General features: G+C 43.5%; 1 protein-coding gene across 1 annotated transcript in view; it reads left to right on the top strand.

The window, feature by feature from the left end:
* Positions 1-23,705, top strand: part of VPS50 (VPS50 subunit of EARP/GARPII complex) — a 390,966-nt gene that overhangs the window by 174,287 nt on the left and 192,974 nt on the right. The window contains exon 11 of the mRNA XM_073629604.1: positions 17,181-17,279. Coding sequence (XP_073485705.1) covers positions 17,181-17,279 — 99 coding nt within the window. The remainder of the gene's footprint in view (positions 1-17,180; positions 17,280-23,705) is intronic.

The raw sequence follows: 23,705 nt of genomic DNA, 5'->3' as shown, positions 1-23,705 counted from the left end.
TTACCAGCTTCTAGAGCAGTGGTTCTCAACCTCAATCCTCAAGTACCCCCAACAGGCCATGTTTTGGGAATTTCTCTTGGATAAAATAGCTGTCCAAAATTCCAAGCCATTGACTCTGATTTAAAGCACCCGTGCAAGATGAAGGAAAACTGCAAACCTGGCCTGTTGGGGGTACTGGAGGACTGAGGTTGAGAAGCACTGTTCTGGAGGGATCCCACAGGTAAAGCATATATTCGTGTTGCACCGATATCGGGGCCGATACGAAGCATTTGCACGAGTACTTATGCAAATGCGCTGAAATTAAAACTGATACCTTTAAGTCTGCAGACTGTAATTGGCGTCTTTAGGCGGCATTCACACCTGGGCATTTTGAATCGAGTGGCGATTTCAAAACGCTCTGCTAAAATGACAAATTGCATAATGACATTTCAGATGCCATTCATTTTAATGGCATCTAAAAACGCAGTGTGGTTCTGCCGCGATTGTCGCGCGATAAATGTAGTGAAATAAATAGTGTAAAAATCATTAAATGTAATATTTAATATGTAAATAAGCTAAACTAGTCTAAAAAAAATCTGTCACTAAAAACTGTCATGACACTAAAAATAGGTATCAGTAATTGGTATCAGTGAGTACTTGAGAAAAAGTATTGGTACTTGTACTGGATCTTAAAAAACTGTTATTGGTGCAACCCTAATATATTCATAGTTACATTGGTCAATACTGGACAAATGTAGCTATGTACAAATTGCCATAGAAAGAATTTGGCTTTAAATTGTAAAGCCAGTACAATCGGTCTGTTTTTTTTTTTTTTTTGCCCAATCAATGTTGGCTGCTAAAAGCCCACCAGCAGTGATCCTTGTATTCTTCCGGTGTGGAAGGCTCCCCCCGGCAGAACACAACACTGACTGTATTGATGGGGGGGATGGTATACAAGTATCCCTCATGCAGCCAAGAGTTATCAGAAGTGGGTATTAGCCCCAAATTGTACAGAGCATTTTTCCACAAGTGGGGAATGGTGAGGAACACCGGGGCTTTGTGATACCCAAGAGTAATGGACACATAGATATCATAAAAACAGATATTTATTATGGAAAAAACTAAAATATCCCCTCTCCAATAGTATGGGGGAGATGACACAACATTAAAATTGCATAGCAAATAGCATGTGAAGAACAAATACAAATGCAATAGACCCAGGTAGGTATGATGAAACTTGCATTTTCCAAGCAGAGAGCAGATGCTGGTTGGAGGTGTGGCGCTGCCACATGTAGTCCTGTTCGGGTTTTTATGCTGATTCCTTTGATTTGATAATGGATCTTCATTCATAAATCTCCATTGCACTCCCTTGGAAATTCCAGCGGTGTTCCAGCGGTGTGCTACAACTATCTTTTTTGTGGCTACATTGTTGCTGTTCCATCTGTTCAAGAAGGTAACTGTTTTTACATGTTGGCTGATGTACCTTGTGCTTGGGACACATGGGCTTGTTATGGTTTTCCTCTTCCCATCATCCATTCCACTGCCTCTTCACCATCCCTGTTGACTTCCAGCATCGCCAACCTATTGCATCAAATGTATGCTATGTGCTATAGAACTTTACTATGTGCTACCCCGAGGAAGACCACACTGATCGAAACACATTGGTGCCCCTTGGAAAATGCACGTTTCATCATACCTACCTTGGGTATTGTGACGGATCCTATTCCACACTCTGCTGAGTGCCTCTGTCAGTAATACCGCTTCCTCCAGTCTTACCATCAGAGAGCTCTTTTAATTATAGCTGCATTGAAAACAAGGCTAGCTGGTAATAGCTTGTATGAGTCTTGCATGATTGATAAGCAGCTGTTTCAGTTTTCCATTGACCCGCTCGCACAGTCCGTTGGTCTGGGGGTGATAAGGAGAGCTCTGTAGGGGCTTTATCCCACAGAGCCTCCATAACTGCTGAGTGAGCTCAGCAATGAACTGGGTTCCCCTGGTCGGAGATGATTTCCCAAGAGAAACCCACCCTTGCAAAGATCCGGAGCCAGGCATCAGTTCCAAGGGGCCTGTGGTTCCGCGGGTCCTGGGAAAAATTCTGCGGACAATACCTTCTAACATGCCCTGCTTGGTTGCATCTGTAGCAGAGGTCCCCCTTCCCTCTGGAAGATGGTAGCTAAGTGGGACAGGAGAGCGACGGCTGGTGTGGAGGGGCGACGCTCTGTGGAATGTTGGGGACAGGCCGAGCTGGGGTCTTAGGCTCTGATTGTACAGTCCACCTTGAATCCAGGTAATGGTCAGCTAGGGTGGCAGCTTCAACTACTGTGACTGGCCGCCGCTCCTTTACCCAGTCTCTAACTTCAAGTGGGGTATGATTGTGGAATTGTTCCAGGAGGATTAGCTGGAGCGCATCTGCCATGGTAACAGCTTGGCGCCCGGTCATCCAACTCTCCGCTGCTCGGGTCATTTGATGAGCCCATTCTGTGTATGGCTCTCTCTCCTTTCGGCGGAGGTTGCGAAAGGAGTGCCTCTGGAGGTGTGCCTCTGGAGTAATGCCGAAGCAAGCCAATAGTCTTTCTTTTACCTGGTCATAGTCCTGGCTGATCTCGTCTGGGGCCTTATTGTACGCCTCTGCAGCCCTTCCTGTGAGCCGGCTGACCAGGAGCGTGACCCAATCTGCTTTATCGACTCCTTGGAGCCCACATTGCCGCTCAAACATTTGTAGGTAAACATCCATCTCATCTTCCCTGTCTTGAAACATGCAAAAAGCTGCATAGGGTAGCTTTTTGCGGGCCGCTGGAGCTTCCCGGTTGGACTTAACTGACACTCCTTGGTTCAGCTGGAGTTCAGCTATTCGCAGCTGGGACATCTCTCGTAATACTTGACTGATAACCTCCTGCAAGGGGTGAGTACCATACAAGATCAAGCGCCACTGGACGTCACGCTGGAACTCTGCCTCTGAGGTATCTGCTGGTAGGTTGCTGGCCTGGTCGATCTCCATTAGTTCGGTGATGAGAGTCGCTTTGGATTTGTTGCTGGAGACTTTTCCACGAGCTTCCAAGAGACCCTTCAAGGTGCTGCACTTGAGTCTGGCGTAGTAATGTTCCATCTGCTGTTAGGTGCCGAAGGTCCCAGTGGTGGCTTCGGTGTGCCTAGGCAAGAGGAAGCATCCCACAGCTTGCCAGCAATTGTGACGGATCCTATCCCACACTCCGCTGAGTGCTTCCATCAGTAATACCGCTTCCTACAGTCTGACCATCAGAGAGGTATATTAATTATAGCTGCATTGAATACAAGGCTAGCCGGTAATAGCTTATATGAGTCTTGAATGATTTATTGGACAGAATACAGCATTTTTATACACTTTTTAACACAAGGGGTTAGATAACAAAGTAGGGCTGGCTCATGGCTACTCCACCCCCCCCCCCCCAGCAACAACTTAGCTGACAAAATTCAGAATTAAACAAACTAAGAATTGTCTTTGGGAAAATCCAAGAAAACAGTCTCTCAGAAATGTAACAAAAAGAGGAATATAGCAATAACAAATAACAGGGCGATTGTGGACAGAAAAGGTCCCTGCAGCCAGTGTCTGCGACAGGTATCACAAAGCCCCAGTGTTCCTCACCAGTCCCCATTTCCCTTGTGGAAAAATGTTCTATTGATAGGGGGAATCAAGCAATTTTCTGAATTGACATAGATGGATGGATCAAATCTCATCCGGGCCCTGCTAAACTGACGGATATTCGATTCATCTATGGATGTCTTAAAATGTAAATCTCACTGGAGAGGAGGTGATTGTTTTATTCTGGAATGTCAGGCAATAGATAAAAATTGAAAAGTTTGTACCTCGTGCCAAAAAACAAAAATAAGTGAAATAAATTAACAGCTGCCCCCCTAACTAAGGTAGCTTTTGTGAGGACCGTTAGGTCCAATATAATGTGCAATAATAATTCAATATTTCAGTAGAGCAATACCTATATAACCATATTAAAGTGCAATGTGCTCTATAAGACAAAATATACAATCAATATGCATAATTGTTGTGAACAAAAAGTAAAAAAACTGGTAATAAAAGTCCTAGTGCATATGATTCTTCAGTGCTGATTATCTTCTATTAGGCATCAATAGTGAACTGTCCATCACCAACTGGAATTAAAAAACCCAATGTGCTCCATATGTGGGTTCAGCTTACCAGATAGAAGTGACCTCTTTAATTAAAAAGCAGGTCAAGTAGCACTTTTGGCAAGATAAACTTGCTCAATCTAGGTGATTGTTGAGGCAAAAATCCCTCTTCTGCAAGACCGTAGGCTTCTCGCGTGTGTCTGGATCTAATGGGGCCTCCTGGTTCACACTCACTGCTGGAGTTCCACGGTCCAGCACGATCAAGGGACCGGAAATAACGTAACCAAGAAGTTCCTCGACGTACGTTTCATATTGCTACGTCATCAGGAAGCACCATTAGATCCAGACACACGCGAGAAGCCTATATGTAAGCAGACATTTGGCTTTGTTTTTTATCTACTGTTTTAAATAAACAGGATTATACTATTGGTTTTCCCTTTACATTTTTTCACATACCCCATCTATAGTCTTGCGGAGGAGGGATTTTTGCCTCAACCATCGCCTACATATTGAGCAAGTTTATCTTGCCAAAAGCGCTACATGACCTGCTTTTTAATTAAATAGAAAAAGAGAAGAGGCTGACTACTGCTCCCTAACATGAGGCACCTCCATCCCTAATTTGCACATAAAGAGAAAAAGATTCGCCCATGGGACTTTGAATGACGTGTCCATGATGATCACAAGTAATTGAATAGAATAGTATAAAAAAATATATCAAATTTATTAGAATCATTGTCATACAATACAGGTCATGCATCTGGATGGCAATTCATAAGAACGGCAACATAACATAATGGTCCTAAAAACATAGCCAAGATAACATTGATCAGAGTAAAATGAATACAGATATACATAATACATCTCTAAATTGACGCGTTTCGCGAGCTTTCCTCGCATCATCAGGGGCTGATGTGTATATCTGGTGTCTGTAACAACAGATAAAAAAATAGATTCAAGTATAGGTTACGATTGGACAAAAATGCGAGGCCAGAACTAATGATCCCATACTTGCTTGTCAGGCAATTGGCTCCGGGGGCCGACTCCCGGCAGGGGCGGTCGGAAAGCATCTCCCACGGGAGCTGAAGGGACGAAAGTCACAGCATGGAGGACCATGGTCAGGCGTAGGGCAGGCACGGCAAGAAGATGGAAAAGAAAGAGAGATGGCTGGACCCAAATGTCACCCAGTCATTGCAGAGCTTGCTCACTGGAATAAATTGAATGAGTATAAATGTATATATGCAAGTATGTAAACATACAAAAATGGATATAGCAAGAAGTGTCAGGAGGTATGCTCTGATGCAAGGGGTGCAGAGGTGTCCCACAATGCTAGAAAAGAAAAACAGAGAAGGAAAGGAAAGGAGAGAAAGGAAAAGAGAAAAAAGAGAAAGAAAAGAAAAGAGAGCCAAAAGTGTTGCCCCCAAGTTATGCAGGGTGTATTCAAAAGATGAAAAGATATATGAATGTGTATATATATATATATATATATATATATATATATAGGTAGGTAGTAGGTGTAGCAATGGTTATTAGTGCTTTTTTAATTAAAGAGGTCATTTCTATCTGGTAAGCTGAACCGACATATGGAGAACATTGGGTGTATTCATTCAAGTTGGTGATGGACAGTTCACTATTGATGCCACTTAGAAGATAATCAGCACTGAAGAATCATATGCACTAGGACTTTTATTATCAATTAAATTTACCTTTTTGTTCTCATCTGTTATGCATATTGATTGTATATTTTTTCTAATAGAGCACATTGCACTTTAAAATATGGTTATATTATTATTATTCAGGATTTATATAGCGCCAACAATTTAGGCAGCGCTTTACAATATAAAAGGGAGGCAATACAGTTATAATACAATAAAATACAAGAGAATTAAGAGGGCCCTGCTCAGAAGAGCTTACAATCTAATAGGGTGGGGCAGGTGGTACCAAAGGGTTATAGAGGTATTGATCTACTGAAATATTCAATTATTATTGCACATTATATTGGACCTAACTGGCCTCACAAGAGCGCCCCCTTACACCTTATTCAATAGATAAAAATTAAAGGAATTCGTCTGATCTCTCAACAACTGTTCAGTTGCCGGGTGTGTAAAGTTTTACAATTGGTAGAGATACACCGAAATTTCAGCCGCTGAAACATATCGGCCGAAAATGGTGTTATCGGAATTTTGTCGATTAAAAGAAAAGGTGTCAACAATGGCACCAAAAATGCGTGTGATTTTGATGCAATTTCACCACGATTTTACTGTGCTTATTATATGACTCAAAAACTTAACATGGTTGTGTTATTGATGCGTACTTGCTGCGTTTTCTATGAATTTCAATGGGGAGGTATGTTTTTGGTGCGACCAAAAATGCAGCAAGATTTTTAACACCGCAATGGACCAGTTTTATGGGATACATTTTTCTTGAGCTTTTCTTGCGCTAAAGGTGCCGATAATGGCCGATAAAAACTTCAGATTCGTTTAAATCCAGTATATAAAATAAAAAGTATATATTAAAAACTGTAATTTTTGGTTTTTGGCCAAGTGCATCCTGCATTTTTGGTTTCGCCACCAAAATTTCCATTCGGTGCACCTCTCAATTAGCCATTTTTTTTAAAAATAAGGTTGGGGGGGTTGATAATTTACTGAAGGAATAGAGCCCGTTCACTTTGTAAAGTTTATTTGTATTTTTTCACTTTGCAGTGTGAATATTCAATTAGCTTTGTGGCAGTAATCCTGTCATGGACAGAGATTACCAAGTGCATTTTTTCAGAGAAAAGCAAAAAATGATCTGGCCCACACCACAGTGACAAGCCTCCATCCCCAATAGTAGTTGCAAACAAGAAAAAGCTTTGATCATGGGACTTTAAATGAGGGAAGTCACTGAAAAAATAATATAGTGAAAATAGGTAAAAATATAAATATAATTTATTCTGAAATTGGAATCAAACCATATCATGATTGAGTACATGCTGCAATAAAGTAATAAATTCATGACAGGCTATGGAAAAACTGACATATATCACACAGTAAATAAATGAATTCATATATAGTATATACGTCACACAATCCAGACCTGTAATTTGAACACATGATTGGTAAGAAGCATACATTATAAACAAATACATGATACTGTAGGCATGAGCGATTTCATAAAGATACAATAATAAAAGGTCAGATGGTCTTGATATAATGGAACTCTACGCATTTCGTGGAGTATTATCCACTCATCAGGAGTAAGATGTAAAAAAAATGTAAAAATGATAAGACTTTTTCCCTAATTATCATCAGATGCATGGGGTGGTACTTATTAGCTAAAGCGGAGCCCAGCTTGATGTGGGAAAAGGGGAAGGCATCAGGTGCAATGTCTCACCCGGGGCTGAGGCAGGAGCAGCCCTATTGGACCACGGCAAAAGCCCAGAGAGGGGTCAGGATTTCCAAAAGATAATACATGTGAGGTGAATATATAGGGGAAACATCTGACCTGCTCCAATCTGAAAAAAAGCATGGCAGTGTAGGAGTATGACTAAGTAAATATATAAATAAACTGAGAAAATGTGAGGATATTGTGAAAAATGTGGCCAAAAATCTGGAAAAACATGAGTATGTGGGAAAGAAAGGAGGGGGGGAGGGCATGAGTGAGTCGCCCTCCACTGCACGTCATTAAAAAAGTAAAAGTCACAGAAGCAAAAACGTGATGATGAAACCAAAACTATGAAAACAGTAAAAGGCGTTGTATAAACCCTTGGACTTGCTGGTGCAAAGAAATAATGGTGTGCTGGGGTAAACGTGACTCTCGTGTGCGAAGAAAGCAGAGGAAATGCTAGTGGCTCATCAGAGCTTATATGCCGAGATTCGGGCGGATCCCTCGCCAACGTCATACCGTAGACGTCAATAGGAGGAGAAGGAAGGGAACAGAAACAGCATCTGGCGTGTACGCCGGACATTAGTTTAGACCCGTATATCTTCTAATGCCAAGATCGATAAATGCCGCACTCGCATTGTGACGAGGTGATGTCACGGGCAAGGCGTGCGTGCATTACGCCGATGCAAGGGAGAACACTACATGCCCACATCCCAAATCCAAGGACGGAGCGGGAAGGCGCTGCCATGCATTGCAGCCCCGGAGATGAACAAAAAAAACAATGGCCCCTGCCCACTAGCTGAGTTCGCAACTGATGGAACAAATACTAAAACTGATGAATCTGTCAGCACGATATAGAGAAGCAATCTGATAGTGTAAAAAATGTATATAATATATGAAGTATGGATAGTAATTTGGTTACTAATTGTGGTGTGGCAGATCAATGGAGACCAGGGTGTCTTCCACCCAATATTTAAATAATAACCCAATAATTATATGTGGTGTGTGCCAAAATAATTTTTTTGCTTTTCTTCATGAAATATTGGGTGAAAGACACCCTGGTCTCCATTGATCTGCCACACCACAATTAGTAACCAGATTAATTACTATCCATACTTTATATATTATATACATTTTTTACACTATCAGATTGCTTCTCCATATCGTGCTGACAGATTAATCAGTTTTATTATTTTTTTATTAGTATCAGTTGTGAGCTCAGCTAGTGGGCAGGGGCCATTGTTTTTTGTTCAACTCTGGGGCTGCGCTGCATGGCAACACCTTCCCACTCCGTCCCTGGATTTGGATGTGGGCGGGTAATGTTCTCTATTGCATCGGCGTCATACATGTATGCACGCCTTGCCTGTGACATCACCGTGTTACGATGCAAATGCGGCATTTATCGATCTTGGCGCAAGAGGATGTACGGGTCTAGACTAGCGTCCGGCGTACACGCTGGATGTTGGCTCTGTTCCCTTCCTTTTCCTCCTATTGGCGTCTATGGTATGACGTTGGATGAGGAAAAGAGAGTAATCCTGGACGGCCGCACTCAGTGAAAAATCGAGCATCATTATTGGTATGGTATGACGTTGGCGGGTGATCCAGTAAGTCTAAGGGTTTATACAACGCCTTTCACTGTTTTCATAGTTTTGGTTTCATTATCACGTTTTTTGCTTCTGTGCCTTTTTTTGGGCACATTTTTCACAATATCCTCACCTTTTCTCGATTTATTTATATATTTACTTAGTCATACTTGTACACTGCCATGCATTTTTTCAGAGTGGTACAAGTCAGATGTGTCCCCTAAATTATTCACCTCTCATGTATCATCTTTTGGAAATCCTGACCCCTCTCTGGGCTTTTGCCGTGGTCCAATAGGGCTACTCCTGCCTCAGCCCCGGGTGAGACATTGCACCTGATGCCTTCCCCTCTTCCCACATCAAGCTGGGCCCTGCTTTACCTAATATGTAAGTACCACCCCGTGCATCTGATCCTAATTAGGGAATTTGTCTTATCATTTTTACATATTTTCTTTGTTTTGTTTTTTTTACATTTTTTCAGACATTTTACATCTTACTCCCGATGAGTGGATATTACTCCACGAAACGCGTAGCATTCTATTATACCAAGACCATCTGACCTTTTATTATTGTATCTTTATGAAATCGCTCACAGTATCATGTACTTGTTTATCATGTATGCTTCTTACCAGTCATGTGTTCAAATTACAGGTCTGGATTGTCTGATGTATATACTGTTATTTATTATGTTCTTTTATGTAGACATTTATTATGTACTGTATACTATGAATTCATTTATTTACTATGTGATATATGTCAGTTTTTCCATGGCCTGTCATGAATGTATTACTTTATTGCAGCATTTACTCAATCATGATATGGTTTAATTTCAATTTCAGAATAAATTATATTTACTGTATTTATCGGTGTATAACACCCTAACTTTAAGAGGGAAGTTTCAGGAAAAAAACTTCCCGCAGACCCCCTGCAAGGTATGCAGACCCACTGCACATTACACAGCCAGCTTTCCCTGCACAGTACACAGCCCCTTTTCCCTGCACATTACACAGACCCCCTGCACAGTACACAACCCCTTTTCCCTGCACATTACACAGACCCCCTTCACAGTACACAGCCCCCTTTCCCTGCACAGTACACAGCCCCTTTTCCCTGCACATTACACAGACCCCCTGCACATTACCCAGACCCCCTGCACAGTACACAGACCCCTTTCCCTGCACAGTACACAGCCCCTTTTCCCTGCACATTACACAGACCCCCTGCGCAGTACACAACCCCTTTTCCCTGCACATTACACAGACCCCCTTCACAGTACACAGCCCCCTTTCCCTGCACATTACACAGACCCCCTGCACAGTACACAGATCCCTGCACATTACACTGCCCCATTTCCCTGCACAGTACACTGACCCTTGCACATTACACAGCCCCATTTACCTGCACAATACACAGACATCTGCATAGTACACAGCCCCCTTTCCCTGCACATTCCACAGCCCTCTTTCATTATAAAGCCCCCTGCACTCCCAGGAGACCCCCAGTCTCCTGGGACAGCATACTTTAAAGTTGAGAAAACATCACTGCCAGCCCTTTCTCATACACCGCTCCTCCTGTGTCACTCATTGTAAACCAAAGCTTCTAAATACCTCAATTAACGCCGTTCTTCGTGACCCGGTCATGTGATTGCTCTCCTCTGCTGTTTCATTGAAGGTCACATGACCGCTCTCCTCCTCCAATCAAAGGCTACACTCGGGAAGGAGGCGGAGCGTGAGGAGGAGAGCGCCAGACAGAGCGGCGTTAATTGAGGTATTAAGAGACTTCCATTTACAATGAGAGTGACACACGAGGAGCTGTGCATGAGAAAGGGCTCTGGCAGTAATGTTTTCTTAACTTTAACGTATGCTGGCAGTGCTGTCCTAGGGCCAGGAGAGGCGGTACAGCTGGCCTAACCCCCCCCCCAATGGGTGGAACCCGGGGCGTACCGCCCGATCCCCGCCCCCTGTTGGTAAAAAAACATTTATCGGCGTATAACATTTCCGTGGAAAAAAGTGCGTGTTATATGCCAATAAATACAGTATATTTTTTTCTTACCTATTTTCACTATATTATTTTTTCAGTGACTTCCCGCATTTTAAGTCCTCTGACCAAAGCTTTTTCTTGTTTGTAAGTGTATTTTCTCTACTTCTATAGAAAATTAACTCGGTAGATTTGCCATGGCTACCGCCATAACATATAGAATTGCAAATTATACATAGAAACTTTCTGAAATGATTTTCATTATGATCTCTCAAAAAAAAAAATCTACGTTCTCTTTAATTGACCCCCCTGACCAGCTTTCCCAGCAGACCGTCCACCTCTTCTCCATTGCATTTCGCTCAGCTAAACGTGATGAAATAATATTAAAGATCTGGCACATTCTTTCATCCTCCAGTGCCCCTCATCCCCCACATTCTCATTCGTTTCCTCTGAAGTTTACGACATACGAATATATTCTCATTCAATCCCATAGTATTACCCCTGCATTACTTTAAATTTCAGCTTTTATATCTTGATGGGACTAAATTGTAGGTATGCCCCGCTCCGCTTTAACATTCTGTATTATAAAGTGGAAATCATCAGATTTTGTATCAGGAGTAATTGAAAAAAAAAACGCATTGTGGAGCACCGGCAGTGGGAGCTTCTATGTGTCAGTCATTCACCCGCCGCCTGGATTGTAGATGACTGGAATTTTCTCTTTCTTTTTTGCTCATTTTATGTCAGGCTTCAGTAATCCCCAAGACAGCATTAGAAAGACACAGTTTTAATGAAGGCCACGGTGTTCCTGGCTTCCATTGTAAAGGATGAATTCATCAAAATGTGTTTATATTCAGATCTTTTCCATCTTATTATTTGTTGATTTAGATATGCTTAATTAGGATTGTTGGTGTCTGTAAATGGCACTTTTATTTTTTACCCCAGAATTAGAGTATATTCTAGCTAAAATGCAGGATCCGCTCTTTAGGGGCCCCCCTTCTCCCACAAAAAAACAGCAAAAGAAAAAAAAAAAAGCCTGGGGAAGGGGAAAGTTGGGCCAGCCATAGACGGTTCGAATCTCGGCACGCTTTAGCCGCTAGCAATAATCGCGGTCTTCTCCTGGCAGGGACAGCTTCCCCTGCCGGGAGCAAATAATTGCTCGAGAGGAGGGATTCCCCTCTCCGCACTGTCTGTGTTGATGGGGGAATCGTGCAAATGACTTTCCTGCAACCCGTGGTTGCAGGAAAGAAATTTGCACCGTTTGTCCAGCCTTAGAAAGTATGCTCACCTTTCCTCAGCTTCCTCCTGCAGATGATCGTGACATCACCCTTCTGGTGGGATGCCAGGGAATGTGCATGGCGGACCTCGCTGAGCAGGCCCCTCCTAGCCCTGCTCTGCAGGTTCTTCTGGTGAAATTTGGAATGCCCACCATTTTCTGGGATCTAATAGGAGGATGACGTCATCCCCTGTACCACAGAAGCTGGGAAGGAGAAGACAGCATGTTATCTATTTTTTTTTTTTGTTCACCCTACGAATGTTTTCTTTTGCCTTGTTTCTCATGTGAATTACAGGAGTGCACTTCGTTCTGCGATCCATCTTCAGCTGTCAGTGGGCTAAAGCCTGCTGTTGGCTGAAGTCACTCAGCTGGTCCAGGCTCTGGAGGGATCTCAACTTTAATGTCAAGATCCACCCAGAGGTCTGGACCAGCAGCTGGCTCAGCCTCTCAGCGAACCTCTGAGAGCCTGAGCCAGCCACTCTCGCCCACTCCACTGCCCAACGCCCCAGTACGCGCTGGAGGGGCAGAGCAAGGAGTCGGTGAATGGCAGTCACCAGCTCTCTATTCACAGAAGACCCAAAACTGATTTCTCAGTTCTCAGTGCAGGCGACAGATACAGCATCAGATCCATTTTTTCTTTATTGCTGCAGTTCTCCTTTTTAGGTTTCATGCTTCTTTTCAGTAATGGGCACTTTTTATTATTATTATACAGGATTTATATAGCGCCGACAGTTTATGCAGCGCTTTACAACATTAGGGCAGACAATACAAGTACAATACAATTCAACACAGGAGGAATCAGAGGGCCCTGCTCGTTAGAGCTTACAATCTAGGAGGGAGGGTCAGGTTATACAAAAGGGTAATAGCTGTGGGGGATGAGCTAATGGAGTAAATAGTGCAGTTGTTAGATGGAGGCAGGATAGGCTTCTCTGAAGAGGAAAGTTTTCAGGGATCGCCTAAAGGTGGATACATTTGGAGACAGTCTGACAGATTGGGGTAGCGAATTCCAGAGGATGGGCGAGGCTCTGGAGAAGTCCTAGAGGCGGATATGGGAGGAGGTGATGAGGGAGCTAGAGAGCAGAAGGTCTTGGGAGGAACGGAGAGGGTGATTAGGTTGGTATTTTGAGACTAGGCTAGTGATGTAGCTGGGGGCAGAGTTGTGGATGGCTTTGTAACTTATTGTTAGTATTTTGAATTTAATTCGTTGGGCGAGTGGTAGCCAGTGGAGGGATTGGCAGAGAGGGGTAGCCGACACTGAGCGGTTTGTAAGGTGGATGAGTCTGGCAGCGGCATTCATGATGGACTGAAGGGGGATAGTCTATTTAAAGGTAAGCCAATGAGGAGGGAGTTGCAGTAGTCGAGGCGAGAGATAACCAGGGAGTGAATCAGGAGCTTTGTGGTTTCATTGGTTAGAAAGGGACGTAGTTTAGAGATGTTGCGGAGGTTGAGGCGGCAAGCTTTGGAAAGTGATTGGATGTGGGGCCTAAAGGAGAGTTCAGAATCCAGGATAACACCTAGCACCCTGACATGTGGGGACGGGTGGATGGTTTTGCCATTGCTCTTGACAGAGAAGTCAGGGGAAGAGGCACGTGGGGGAGGAAATATTATAAGCTCGGTTTTGGACAAGTTGAGTTTGAGGAAGTGGTGTGACATCCATACAGATATGTCGGTTAGTAAGTTAGTAATGCGTGAGGCGACTGATGGAGTGAGTTGAGGGGTGGAGAGATAGATTTGTGTGTCGTCAGCATAGAAATGATATTGAAAGCCATGAGAGGCTATCAGCTGACCCAGGGAAGAGGTGTAGATTGAAAATAAAAGAGGTCCGAGAACAGAACCTTGGGGGGACCCCAACAGAGAAGGGAAGAGGAGTGGAGGAAGTAGAATTGTAAGTGACACTAAATGTGAGTTGGGATAGGTAGGATGAGAGCCTCTGAAGAGCACAGTCATGGAGACCAAGAGAGTAAAGTTTTTTCAAGAGGAAGGGGTGGTCAACCGTGTCAAAGGCAGCTGAAAGATCCAGAAGTAGGAGTACAGAATAGTGTCCGTTGGTTTTTGCAGTTAGTAGGTTATTTGTGAGTTTTAAAAGAGCAGTTTCTGTGAAGTGTTGAGGGCGAAATCCAGATTGAAGGGGATCAAGAAGGTTGTTTTTAATGAGGTGGTCACTCAGTTGGTTGTAAACCAGGCACTCAAGTAGTTTAGAGGAAAAGGGCAGCAAGGAGATAGGGCGTAGGTTGTTAAGATTGGTAGGGTCCAAGGACAGCTTTTTAAGTATGGGCACTTGAGGTTTACTTTAAACTTGTGCCAAAAAAATTTACTTAAAGTGTATCTAAACCCAACAAACCCAAGACTCTGTTGAAGCTTACCAGTCAATAGATATATGGTGGGTGCATTTGTTTTCTTTTTTCAGGCCTTTGTCTATTTCCACCCAGTGATACTGCCATTACACTCCCTGTCCTAGTGTGACAACACTAAAGCTACAGAATAATGTACATGGTGTTTTTCTTAAAATCTGTCTAACCTGTGCCATTCTGTAGGGATCGAGCACTCACCAATCCAATAATGTCACCAGTGCTTGTGCATTGTTGCCATGAGTCACGGCTTGCTCTGTGTACCGCCAGTCCTTACCGTGCCATGCCCGCATTGCAATCCCCTGAGAGTACATCCCCATTCTTAACTTCCTTAAACTCCATGTGCATACATGAGATTTCAGCCAGTACAGACAGAAAGGGCAGGAGTCAAATACAGAATAGTTGCGGAAGACAACAGTTAAAATGGCGCTGGCTTTAGATGGGGAGCAGGGAAACAAAAATAAGCTGCAATAAAAGTAAGAAAACACAGTGGAGTGGGGTAATGACTGTATTGCTTTTCACAATTTGGGTGGCTGAGTTTACTACCGCTTTAATGCATAAAGCTGCATCATTGAATTTGATTTACAGCAGCGGGAGCTAATGGCTGCGCTGCTATCAATCTATCCAATCAAGACAGGAGACACCAGGTAGAGCTCGTGTGCTTGTTCCTGGCTGGAGAAGGATCGGGGTCAGGTAAAACAGGAGCACTGGGGGGCTGCAGCACCACAGAAAGTTTTTCACCTTAATGCACAGAAGGTGAAAAACCATGAGGGTTTACAACCCCTTTAATGTATTCTATGCATTAAGATAAAAATACCTTCAGTGTGCAGCAGCCCCCCTTAGCACTTACCTGAGCCCCATCTCAATCCAGCGATGTTGCACAAGAGCCTCGACTTTTTGGGACTCTCCCCCGATTGGCTGAGACACAGCTGTGGGCGCCATTGGCTCCCGCTGCTGTTCATCAGAGTCAGTGAGTCAATGAGGAGAGAGAGGGTCCAAGCCTTGGCTCCGTGTCTGAATGGACACACAGAGCAGTGGCTTGGCTCGTGTGCCCCCCCCCCAATAGCAAGCTGCTTACTGTGGGGGCAATCCGAATGTGGGAGGGGCCAGTGAGGGACCCGAGACGAGGAGGATTTGGGCTGCTCTGTGCAAAACCATTACACAGAGCAGGTAAGTACAATGTATTATTTTTAAACAAAAAAAAAAGACAAGACTTTAATATCACTTTAAGGTAAAAAAAAAAAAAAAAAACTTGTACCTTTTTAGAACCACTTTAATGTTGGCCTTCTTTCATTTAGTCTCCGCTAGGGATAAAATAATCCAATTTAAAATCTTACACCAAGCTTTACTATATCCCATACAGACTCCATAAGATGATTACTTCTCTCTCCCCAGCATGCTGGCACTACTTGCACCAAACCGGTGAATTTTTTCACATCTTAGGACCTGCATAGCTCCCAACTGTCCCTGATTTCACGGGACTGTCCCTGATTTGGAGCAATGTCACTCTTTCCTCCTCATTTGTCCCTCATTTTGGTCTGATCTATATAGCTGTATATAAAATGCACTACTTATCTATCAAAAAGTGTTGCACATTGCTAAACCTTGGGAGGTATGGACCTGTCCGGCTATAGTACAATATTGGCAAGGTATATTGGAAGCGATAGGTTGCATGATGCAAATTGCCACCCCCCCCCCCACCGTTGGCTGCTACGGTGGCTAAAAGGACCCTTGTCCGCCTCCTGGTATTTTATGCCCGTAAGGCAATCTCTATGTGTTGGAAACCAGTCTCTCCTCCCACAATGTCCTTTTATAATGTCCACTTATACTAATAGAGGGAGCCCCCGTAAGTTTCAGAAAGTCTGGTCTTCTTGGTTAGATGATCCTTCCACGGCTGCTATGGAGTCAGATGATATACGTTAAAAACTCTGGTATTTCTGCAATATGCTGGCCAGGGTTGCAATGATCTGTTACCTTAACCCTTAGTATGTTATTTGAGCCTAGAGATTCCTGTACCAAACCCCTTTTCCTCTCTGGGGGTCAATTGTGTAGATCAGGGTTTCTCAACCAGGGTTCCTCCAGAGGTTTTTAGGGGTTCCTTGAGCAAGGAGCAATTTCTGCCTTTCACATAAGCTCCCATTGATCTTTTTAGCTATCTGTAAGGGGGTAATTCTTTCCAATGACCACAAGTGTAAGGAGCATTCCTTGCAGTGTCCATCACACTAATGTATCATGAGATGTAGATCTAGTCATTTTTTAGCAGGGCTTCCCTGAGACCAGAAAGTTATATCAAGGGTTCCTCAGTGTTAAAAAGGTTGAGAGTGGCTGGTGTAGAGTTGTAAGTGTTTGTTCTCTTCTCACACTAGGCCTCTTTTTTTGTGCGTATGGCCATGCCCCTGCATGGGCAACTATGTACTATGTTCTGTGTAATTGACATAAAACTCAACAAATACAAGTACAAATACAAATAGATTTCTCAAAAAAATGTTGGCCTTCTTACCATAAATTTGTATCTTGATTATATATGGCTCTTTCTCTTTATAGGAACAATTGGATGTTGCGCTGTCTAAGATCTGCAAGAACTTTGATGTTGCTCATTACACAAAGGTGCAGCAGGCGTACAGACTGCTGGGGAAAACGCAGGTAAGGTGACATTTCACTGAGAGCGCAGAGTCAATTAGTGAAAATTAATTAAACCACTGGGCACTGCATAATATTAACCTGAAAATAGAGTTTGTGATATCTTCTCGGAATTGGAAGCCTCTGGGTTTATGTTGAAGAGCAGCTTCAGGCAACCTGTAAATCAGTGGTCTGCTTCTAATGTTCAGGAAAGAATATAAACTGCGCTTAGTTTACCGCAGTGATACACTCCAGATAAATATCTATGCATATTGATAAGACGCATGATATTTGATTTGTTAAAAAAAAAAATTTAAAGCTAAACTCCAGCCTTATCCACTATAGAAAAAAGCCAGTAACTTAGTACTCCTCTTGTTAACCATTTCAGCTCCGAAAGATTTACCCCCCCGTCATGACCAGGCCATTTTTTTTGCGATACGATACTGTTACTTTAACTGACAATTGTGCGGCCGAGCGACGCTGAACCCAAATAACATTATGTCCTCCTCCCACAAATAGAGATTTCTTTTGGTGGTATTTGATCACCTGCGTTTTTTAACTTTTGCGCTATAAACAAAAAAAGAGCGACAATTTTGAAAGAAAAACAATCTGTTTTATTTTCTGCTATTAAAACTATCCAATTAAAAACTTTAAAAAATCGAATTTTTTCATCAATTTAGGCCAGTATGTATTCTGCTACATATTTTTGGTAAAAAAAAAAAAATCCAAATATGTGTATATTTGTTTGCACAAAAGTTATGGCGTCTACAAACTATGGGATATATTTTAGGATTTTTTTTTTTTACTAGTAATGCGATTTGTAGTGGGACTGCGATATTGCAGCAGACATTCGGGCACAAATTTACACTTTTGACACTTTTATGAGGACCATTGATACTAATACAGTGATCAGTGCTAAAAATATGTACTGTCACTGTACTAATGACACTGGCTGGGAAGGGGTTGTCATCAGGAGCAATCAAAGGGTTAACTGTGTGCCTAGCTGGTGTTTGTGCATAATTTGCCATTAAATGTGATCTGGTCTTCATCTAAGTCTTGTATCTTTGTTCCACGCACCCAATAAACATACACAGAGTTGGAGGAAGAAATAAGTTAACCATTGGAGTTAATAGCTGTTTGAACCTCCTTTGGCAGAAATTACTTCAAGTGCTTTTTAGTAGCTCTGGATTAGACTTGCACAACGTTCAGGAGGAATTTTTGACCATTCCTCTTTGCAAAACTGTTTTGGCTCAGATACATTTGTAGGATGTCCGGTGTGAAGGGCTCTCTTGCAGTCATTCCACAGCATCTCTATGGGGTCTCTGACTAGGCCCCTCTAAAAAGTGAATTTTCTTCTGAAGCCAGTCTGTGGTGGATTTACTTTGATGATTAGGGTCATTGTCCTGCTGCCTCACCCAACTTCTACTAAGTTTCAGCTGGCAGACAACCACCTTAAATGTATTTTTCCCTTCGTGATGGCAGGTGGTCCAGGCCCTGAGGCAGCGAAGCAAGCACAAATCGTACACAGCCTATGATTGACAGCCTCAGCTCTGTTCCCGCGTGCTGTGTAAAGGGGGAGGGGGTCCTTTCCCTTTCCTCCAATCAGCTCTCTGAGCTCTGCAGTGTCTAACTTCAGCTCCTCACCCCCTGCTTTCTGAATGCTCAGACAAGCTTTACAAATTCTGCACTGTGGGTGACTGTAGAGGAGAGAAGACTTCAGATAAACAGGTACAACTTATGTAGAAGGATTTTTTTTTAATCATCTGAGGCCAGTCACTTCACTGGGTGTATGGAAAGGTTTACAACCACTTTAACCACACGCCAATATACATCAGCACAATAGCAGCGGTGGGCAAATGGCCGTAACTGTACGTCCCCTGTAATTGGCGGGGATAGCAGGCGCGCGCGCCGCGTACAGCGCGGCCGTGCCCGCGAGATCGGCGGACTCGATGTCCGCCGGTCTCCTGGCCATCGTGTCACGGAGCCGCAGAACGGGGAAGTGCCTATGAAAACAAAGCATTTCCCCGTTCTGCCTTGTGACATGTCAGAGATCACAGCTCCCTGTGATCGGGAGCTGTGATGGCTGTCATGTCAGTGGTAGCCCATCCCCCCTCCAGTTAGAATCACTCCCTAGGACACACCTAACCCCTTGATAACCCCCTAGTGTTAACCCCTTCCCTGCCAGTGTCATTTATACAGTAATCAGTGCATTTTTATAGCACTGGTCGCTGTATAAATGACAATGGTCCCAAAATAGTGTCAAAAGTGTCCAATGTGTCCGCCATAATGTCGCAGTCACGATAAAAATCGCAGATCGCCGCCATTACTAATAATAAAAAAAAAATATGGTAAAAATGCCATAAAACTATCCCCTAATTTGTAGACGCCATAACTTTTGCGCAAACCAATCAATAAACGCTTATTGCGATTTTTTTATTTTTTTTTTTTACCAAAAATATGTAGAAGAATACATATCGGCCTAAACTGAGTGAAAAAAATAGTGTTTTTTTTATATATTTTTGGGGGATATTTATTATAGCATAAAGTAAAAAATATTGTTTTTTTTTTTTTTTTTCAAAATTGTTGCTCTTTATTTGTTTATAGCGCAAAAGATAAAAACTGCAGAGGTGATCAAATACCACCAAAAGAAAGCTCTATTTGTGGGGAAAAAAGACGTAAATTTTGTTTGGTGTAACATTGCACGACCGCGCAATTGTCAGTTAAAGCGACGCAGTGCCGAATCGCAAAAAAGTGCTCTGGTCAGGAGGGGGGTAAAATCTTCCGGGGCTGAAGCGGTTAATGACATCCATGAGTCAGGGATGGTTTCTTAAAACTTAAGTGTCACTATGGTCATAACTACACAGCACACAGTTGAATTTTTTGACTTTTGGTCTTTAGCCCACGCTGTCCCATAAGCTGTACAGTGCATTATGTTATCAAACAACTGAAACACTGAGCACTTGAGAGTTTCCATTTAAACATAAAGTTTAGCAAAGTACAAAAAAAAAACGTAATTAAAATACATCTAAAGAAGACATGATTGTGAACCAGATGGGGAATAAACATTTCATACATAAAAACCACCATTAATGTTTGTTTCAAATTCTTTAATTTGTCCGATTCTTTTTTTTTTTTTTTTTTTCTCCTAAAGCAATGTAATGTGGTTTCTGGAATTGCATTTAGTTTTCACTTTGCTCATCATTACACACTAAAGCGTTTTTAATGTCCGTGTGGTTTTATGTACATTTCTTAGAATGATATGCCTGTTTGTCTTCAACTATTGCAACTTTCTTCTTCAATTCCTATGGCGACTTTGTTGCAAAAAAAATAAATGAAATCCCTGGTAAAAGATTGATAATGCAGCTGTGAGAAGTGACTTCACTGTCTTCTAGCAAATCTATAAACACCACTGTAATCTTCAGCACCTGCCACTAAATCCAGCCACCACCACCCCACCACCGGCTGCTCTGTCAGTAGGCTGTCCTTACAATTCCAGGGACACACTAATGATACAGGCTGACAGGTGCAGTAATAGAGAGCAACAGGGGATGCAGTCATCCAACACACCAGGAAGTGTTGGGTGCTGAAGATTCCAGCAGCACTAAAAGCTCCCCACTAGAGCAAAGATTGGATTGATTGCCCGAGGGACTAGTAAGTAGTAGTATTACGTTAAAACTGTGCTCTCCAAACTGTGGCCCGGGGGCCGGATGCCTGTGTAACGCTGGTAGATTTCTAATCTACCGCTTATAGGTAAATTTAATGGATCATCTGTGCTATACATTGTTCAGGTTTAATCTTAAGGTTAGTTTAGCCTTTGTTCCAGCTTGGCTGTGTTGCGTGCACTTCCACATTGCGCCTGTGGGTGTCGTTGTCATCGTGAGTCAATGTTGGAAAGCAACATGCTGAAGTGTATGAGTGCTCTTCTGTCCAGGAGATAACTCGGTGGAGGTGGTCCTCCGAGTTGCATTCTGGGAGAGGGTTTATATGGGGCAGACGCCATGTTTCGGAGAGCTTTTTGCCTCGTGGCCCTCCTGGCCTAGAGGTATGTGTCAGTGAGTGCTATCTCGTAGCCCTCCGGCTTGGAGGGTTACGCTGCTGCAGCCGGGCGGGTAGGCCCAGAAGTCTGTCTGGGGCCTGCTACTGCTGGGATGGTCCTGTGCTGTCTGTCCTGCGAGAAGAAGCCGGACAATTGAGAAGAATCCAGGGGAGGACCCGTCTTGGAAGGGACTATGCAGATCGCTGGTCTGGAGAGGGGCCTGGTGACTCAATTGGAGGACGCATCTTAAATTACCCTACCACACAAGTACTGCCGGGTCGGTTTAAAGGTTCTGGTACTGTGTTTGCTATTCATCGAAAACTACTACATCCTGTGGCAGAGGATCGTATGAGTTTGTCCCACCAAAGTCTGTGGCAGAGACTTTTTGTTCGTGCTGCGTTCCTGTTGCTAGGTCAGTGAGAGAAACCTATCCAGGCGGGCAAAGATTTAATCCTAAGCTAATAATATTACTATTAATTGTTATTAATAATAATACATTCATCTTAAAGATTTAAATTCCTTGACGCTACGCCAAGAAAAGGTATTTGAACACTGCAACTCTCCTTCTGCCTCTTTCCTGCTACTTCTTCCAGTTATCCCCATTAAAGCATTGAAAAAGTACTTAAGTGACTGGTGCCTACATTGCCTCACAGTAAGCTCAACGAAGAGCTCTAGATCCAATGTTGGTGAAATTACAGGTAACAAGGTGACGGTAACAGCCCGCTTTAAATTAGCAGCTCCACCGTGAGTTAGTGCTACACCTGCCTTTATCTGACCCTTGGTGCACTATTCCTCTAATGGACACCAATGATGAGGCACCATTCCTCCCACTGACTCCTTCCTTGAGGCACTCTTTCTCCAACTGACACCAATGATGGGGCACCATTCTTCCCCCTGACACCATAGATTGGGCTTTATTCCTCCAACTGACACCAGTGATGAGGCACCATTCCTTACATTGACACCATCAATGGGGCACTATCTTTCCAACTGACACTAATAATGGGGCACTTTTCCTCCCTCTAAAATCAATGATGGGACATAATTTACTGACACTGACGCCGAGGATGTTTCTATGCCCACTGGCCACAGTCAGGCCCCCCTAAAGCCTGAAGAACAGCAAACTGGCCCTCTGTTTAGACAGTCTGGAGACCCCTGCTTTAACTACTTCCCGCCCGCCGTATGTTGAATGACGGCCACAGAGTGGCTCTATTATCCTGACTGGGCGTCATAAGAGGTCCAGCAGAATAAGCCGCTAGGGAGGGCGTGCAGCCCAGAGATCGGTAGTGCAGTGTGTCGCTCTGATATTATCATCAGCTGGTCACATCATAACCAGGAAGTGCTGTTTATCGGCTTTACCTCTATTCTCGCTGGCAAGGCACGAGTAGAGGAGAGCCAATCAGCGGCTCTCGTGACGGGGGGCTGAGCTGATATTCAGCGCATTGATTATCAGTTCAGACCCACCAGGGATGCCAATCAGTGCCCATCACTAATGCCTGTCAGTGCTGCCTATCAGTGTCCATCAGTGCTGCATATTAGTGCCTCATCATCAGTGCTCGTCAGTGAAGGAGAAAATTTTTATAACAGAAACGAATAAAAAAACATTTTCTTTCTCGAACATCACGGGACACAGAGCCACAGTAATTACTGATGGGTTATATAGGTATCACTGGTGATTGGACACTGGCACACCCTATCAGGAAGTTCAACCCCCTATATAATCCCTCCCCCTTGCAGGGATACCTCAGTTTTTACGCCAGTGTCTTAGGTGATGGACGTGTAAAGATGTCCTGTGCTGAGCTCCAAAGGGAATATCCTGATATCCTATACTGGGGCAAGCCAGGCGAACCGGATCCATTCAAAGTGTCTTTTCATGGCCGAATTGAATGGTACCCGGGCCTCGTGTCCGAAGAAACGAGGTTTTACCCGTAATGCTTCTCTTTTTAGAGAGCTGGACCCCGCAGATCAGAAAATGGCTTTAAACTTCCTAATTTCTGGCGAGGTGCTTTACGGTCCCAGAACTGTTGGATCCCCCTACTGATGGGGGCCCCAGTCTCTGACGATTTTTTCAAACGGAGCCCACCGTGAGAGGTGAAGATTGGGTCTGTGTAAACAGCACCCTGCGGCTGGATAAGGTAAGAGGAGATTCCACAGAATTTTTGAGTTCTAGTGGCTTTTCTCCTTGAAGGTAAATGCATGCTATGCCTATTGTGACCACCGGGGGCTGCCAAGAGCACAAACCTACACATGCTGACTGACTGTCTCAGGTGTTCAGTGCTGATTATGTCCCAGCATCTCAAAGCAGGCTGCAAGCAGGTAAGGTGGAAAGGGGGATTTCTCATGTTTGAATGTTCCCCCCAGGCTAGAGAGGGGCCACAGGGGTCTAGAAAGTGGTTATACCACCCGGGCTCTGC

This window comes from Aquarana catesbeiana, linkage group LG05 (genome assembly GCF_042186555.1).
Source record: "Aquarana catesbeiana isolate 2022-GZ linkage group LG05, ASM4218655v1, whole genome shotgun sequence".
Classification (NCBI taxonomy): domain Eukaryota; kingdom Metazoa; phylum Chordata; class Amphibia; order Anura; family Ranidae; genus Aquarana; species Aquarana catesbeiana.
This window is presented reverse-complemented; position numbering and strand designations above follow the sequence as displayed.